Source organism: Pediculus humanus, genomic scaffold (assembly GCF_000006295.1).
Source record: "Pediculus humanus corporis 1103172108288 genomic scaffold, whole genome shotgun sequence".
In the NCBI taxonomy this organism is placed as follows: domain Eukaryota; kingdom Metazoa; phylum Arthropoda; class Insecta; order Psocodea; family Pediculidae; genus Pediculus; species Pediculus humanus.
This window is the reverse complement of record NW_002987857.1, coordinates 423,590-428,458: the sequence shown is the minus strand read 5'-3', so window position 1 is coordinate 428,458 and position 4,869 is coordinate 423,590. Positions and strand designations below refer to the sequence as shown.

Sequence of the window (4,869 nt, the reverse complement as noted above, 5' to 3'; positions counted from 1 at the left end):
AAAAATTAAAGAATTTATAAATAAATAAAATTCAGTATCGAATAAAATTTTTTTTTTTTTTTGATTATTTATATATAAATTTTTACGTATCGCATTACTCGTTAATTTCCCTCCCCCCCCTCACTGTTCCCCCTCGCCGCGAAATCTTCTTTTTTTCCATTCGAATTCATTTGTTTAAATTTTTTTTTTATTTATTTAACAAGTGTTAAAAACAAAAAACAAAAAAAAACAAATTGAAATAAATAAAAATAATAATAATAATTTCATTTAGTTATTAATACGAGGATAATAATAAAATATATTATTATTATTATGATTGTTTCAGATAGTAAAAAAAAATATAATAATAATAATAATTCAAAAAAAGTTTTTTCCGAATCGTCATTTTTAAAAAATATCGGGAAAACTATAAATCACGATTTGCAAAAAGAACCATCATTTTCATTAAATTCTAACGGTTTTTTTTACATAAAAGACTATAATAAAAAATATAGTAAATCGTTAAACGATTTAAATTCCGGATATTTACTATACGATAATGAATCTATCGCCAACGGGTTCGTTATTAATTTCATATATATACTACGATAACACTAATAATAATAATAATAATAATTTTTTCCCTTAGGAGCGAAGTTTTTAAAATTTGTAAAAAAAGCAAATCGTCAATTGATTCCGTATCATTTACCAACGACACAGCAAATAAATTTGCTAAAACTTGTATAGCAAATTTAATTTTTTTAAATGCTTGGAGACGACAGAAAAACAATTATAAACAAACTCAAGAAAAAGTTAATTGTTTAAACGAAAAGGTATCTTTTATCATTATTATTTCCCACCCCCTAATTGATGAATGTGACGCACATAGCCTTAAGGTTATGTCAAACCTGTACGATAATGACAAATTCTATTATTGTAAAACAACATCATTTTTTTCATTCATTCATTCATTCATTCAATTTTTTTTTTTTTTTTTCAGTTAGATGGATTTGAAATGCAAGTTTATTTATTACGTCAACTATTAAATGCGGAAAAATCTAGAGTTGATGCTGCAAATGAAAATATACAAAATTTAATACAAAAACTTCAGGTAATTAATAAATAAAAATATAAAAATTGAGAATAATTGTATAAAATTATGATCCTTTTTCCTTTCCAGCAACATGATTTATTGGAAAAAAATTACAACGATTTGATGGAGTATAATTCGCAATTAGAATTTGAAATTAAAAATCAAGAAAATGAAATATTAACGGAAAAATTTAAATCGCGAGATTTTGAAAAACAATTGGAAAAAGAAAGGGATGAATTGAATAAAATATTAATTGAACAAAACATTTTAAAAGAACAGGTAAATTTTGTGAATGGTGGTGATTGTGAATGACAAGAAAGAAAAAAAAAAATTAATTAATTATTAATTATTTTATGTAAGTTAAAAGAAAAAGAACAAATTGTAAATGATAAAACGGAAACGATCAACGAATTAAATAAATTGAATGAAGAATTACAATTAAAATTATCATTTCACGTTTCATTGGTTGATAAAACAACAGGACAAGTTAAATCATTGAATGAGTGAGTAAATAATTTTCCGACCAAAATTTTCCTTCTTTGTTTCTTTTTTTACAAAAGAAAATTCTAATTTCCGTTATAGAAATTTGAAAAAAACCGAACTATTAAAAGAAGAATTTAAAAAAATAATCGAAGAAAAAGAAAAAGAAATAAAAAAATTACAATTAATAATAAAAGATTTGGAAAATAAACTTGAAGAAAAAGATGAAAAAAATGGAATTTTAAATAAGACGATTTTGGAAAAAACGTTAGTTATTTTTTTTTTTTTTAAATTTTTCCGACCCGTGAAAAATCCCTAACGATTTTTCTTTTTTCTTTTATTTTTTAGTAACGAACTTGATATAATACAAGAAAAAATAATTGAATTAACGAAAAATAAATATTTTTGGAATGGTGGAATCATTAAAGTTGCTTCTTTATGTGCTAAAATACCCGTTGCTTGTATTTGTACCGTCGGTTCATTACTTTTACCATTTCCGTCATACAGAATTTAAAATAATCAAGTTTTATTATTATTATTATTATTATTTTGTGATAATGTTTTTTTTAACAACGATACATTAGGAAAATACAATTTGCTTTCGGGCTTTAAATGTTAATTTAATAACAGTCAGTCAGTTAGTTGTTGCCTTGAATAAAACCATTGTGTGTCTTTTTCTATTAATAAAATGTGTAAATAAAAAATCTTTTCTTATCAATTAATATTATAAATAAATAAATAAATTATAAATTTTCCAAAAAAAAAAAAAAAATTAATAACGAATGAGTGAATGAGTCAACGTTATGGGCAATACCAACGGACGCCATATTTGACGTAACGTAAAACGTATAAAAATAATAATAATAATAATAACGGATTTACCTGTTTATATCCTATTACTCTGAAATTTTTTTTTTTTTTTTATATTAATTAAATTTGCATAAAATGTTTTTTCAGAGTGTTGAGCAAATCGGACGAATGTAAATTCGATGGTGATAATTCCAATGCTTTTTGTGCACTTATGTAACTCGTTTGTAAATCTCCACACTTTAATAAATAAAAAAAAAAAAAAAAAAAAAATTATGTAAATTAATATTAATTCATAATTTCGACAAAAAAAAAAATTTAATAAAATGATGTCGTTTACCTGATGAGCAAGTTTTGAATGATTAAAATGTGGTTCGAATAAAAATGGTGCTTGTCTTATCGAAGACTGAAAGTGTAAGAAAAAAAAAAAATTATAAAAACGTTGATTATAATGATAATAATAATGAGGAGGTAAAAAATGGCGGAAATATATGGATTATTACCGTTAAAAATGCATTTGCATATGACAAATTATTTTTTTTTATTTCTAAAACTCCTAAATTATTTAATGCCGGAGCGTGATTTCCATCAATCGACAAGCATAAACGTAAACAATTTCGTGCTAAATTTATATCGCCTATTCCCTGAAATACAATAAATGTCAGTTATTTAAAATCTTATTAAAATTTAAATAAATAAATAAATGTACTAACTATAGCTATGTGCGATAAATTGTACCAGATATTAGGAGCATTTTCATTATTTGAAAGAGCCAAAGCTCTTTTGAAACATGGCAGAGCAATTTCAAATTGTTGGGAATAAAAACAGCAAAGACCCATATTATTCATTATTTCGGCATTGATGAGACCCATTTGAAGCAATCTCCTAAATTATTTCATTTTATATTTTTTTTTTTCCGAAAAAAAAAATTTTATTTGTAAATGAAAAAAACGTACTTGTAAAAACGAAGAGCTATTTCCGGTTGATCTCCATAAAAATAATGAAGACCGACGCATGCGATGGCTTCGATATTTGATGCATCTTTTAAAATGACATTTCTATAACAATTTATGGATGCTGGAATTTTATTTAAAGCCTCGTACAATCTGAAACGTTATAAATTATTTGATAAAATGATTAATTTCTTTTTAAAAATAAAATAAAATTTTCCCTAACCTTGCTGCTTCGATTGTATACGATGTTTCGTCTGGAAAAATTTTTGATGCACGTTGACAAACGTCTAGTGCGTTCAATGGTTGATCCAGTTTTTTATAAATTAAAATTAATCTGAGAAAAATATCTACGTTGACATGTTGTTTTAATGCCGATCTAAAATGTTGTTCTGCTTCTCTGTAAAGACCTAATTTATAATAACATTTTCCCATTTGCGAAATCCACCACCAATCTTTAAATTCTGTTGCTTTTGCTGATTCAAGTGCAAGTTGCATGGCCTGTAATTATTTTTGCATACATTTCTTTTACTTTTTTTTTGGGAGGGGGGGGGGTGGGGGGTTTTAAATCTCAATATAATAAAAAATTTACTTTAACGTACGTTTTGAATATCATTTTCATGATAGTAAAGATATTCAAATAAATATTTTCCACTTATTTCGGTTCCATATTTAACTAAATTAATTTTGTTTATTTCAATGAAAGGACCTTCTTCTTCGGATAACATTGAACTCGTACCCATCCTAATGTATCTTCCACTTTGACTTGTTATTGGTCTTGATGATCTACTTCTTCTAGCCGATTTTAAACCTTGTTCCATTGTTCTACTATGCGCTGAACGTAAATTCGTTCGAACAACTCCGGTTACAAGGTGACCGACTTCGGTTTTTGGCCTACTGGTAATAAAAAAAAATAAAAACAGTCACATTAACATATTTTTAATAGGATTTCTAACTTGAATTATATAATATTATTTCAACTTTTAGTTGGAAAAATACCTGGTACTTTCAGGTTTGATATTTCTCAGGGATGTCCCTATTCTTGCTGCTTCTGCAATCACGTTATCATCTAAGAATTCATCTGCAAGCGTTTCTTCTTCATTTTCAATGTCATCAATGTAAACGGATTTTGTATAAGCTTTCATTTTCAATATCCAAGCTGCCTGTAACATGATTTTGATTTGTGACCAATAAAATTTAAATTTAACAAATTTTTTTTTTTTTTTTATAAGTAAACTTACTTGATCATAAGCATTTTTTTTTAACAAATCCGTACAATTTTTAATACATTCTTCTAATTTATTTCTGTTGTAATAACTAAGAGCTTGATAAAATAAATCCATCTGAAAATTATAAAAAAATATATATTTTAACTGAAAAACTATTAAACAACAACAAAAAAAAATGACATAAAATTTTCCCTTTTTTACAATTATAATAATATTTCTGTGTTCATTTAAAAGAATGTTTCCACGGCTACAATCCTTTCCTGGAAAATCAATAATGTGCTAAATAAAAAGAAAAAATATAAATTATAAAGGGGATAAAATAATTAAATTT

General features: G+C 25.0%; 2 protein-coding genes across 2 annotated transcripts in view; one reads left to right on the top strand and one right to left on the bottom strand.

Annotated features, from left to right (window-relative positions):
* Phum_PHUM534030 (uncharacterized protein) overlaps positions 1–2,066 on the top strand; it is a gene marked incomplete at both ends in the record, with an annotated part of 2,801 nt that extends 735 nt beyond the window's left edge. Inside the window, 6 exons of the mRNA XM_002431472.1 lie at positions 368–557; positions 629–812; positions 980–1,090; positions 1,160–1,351; positions 1,433–1,575; positions 1,901–2,066. Coding sequence (XP_002431517.1) covers positions 368–557; positions 629–812; positions 980–1,090; positions 1,160–1,351; positions 1,433–1,575; positions 1,901–2,066 — 986 coding nt within the window. The remainder of the gene's footprint in view (positions 1–367; positions 558–628; positions 813–979; positions 1,091–1,159; positions 1,352–1,432; positions 1,576–1,900) is intronic.
* Positions 2,067–2,482: 416 nt separating this feature from the next.
* On the bottom strand, positions 2,483–4,652 carry Phum_PHUM534020 (tetratricopeptide repeat protein, putative; the record flags this gene model as incomplete). The annotated part of the gene is made up of 9 exons (XM_002431471.1): positions 2,483–2,599; positions 2,700–2,765; positions 2,863–3,003; positions 3,073–3,244; positions 3,316–3,465; positions 3,536–3,810; positions 3,912–4,206; positions 4,309–4,472; positions 4,551–4,652. The coding sequence occupies 9 exons, from the start codon at positions 4,650–4,652 to the stop codon at positions 2,483–2,485; spliced, it is 1,482 nt and encodes a 493-aa protein (XP_002431516.1).
* Between the last annotated feature and the right edge of the window lie 217 nt (positions 4,653–4,869).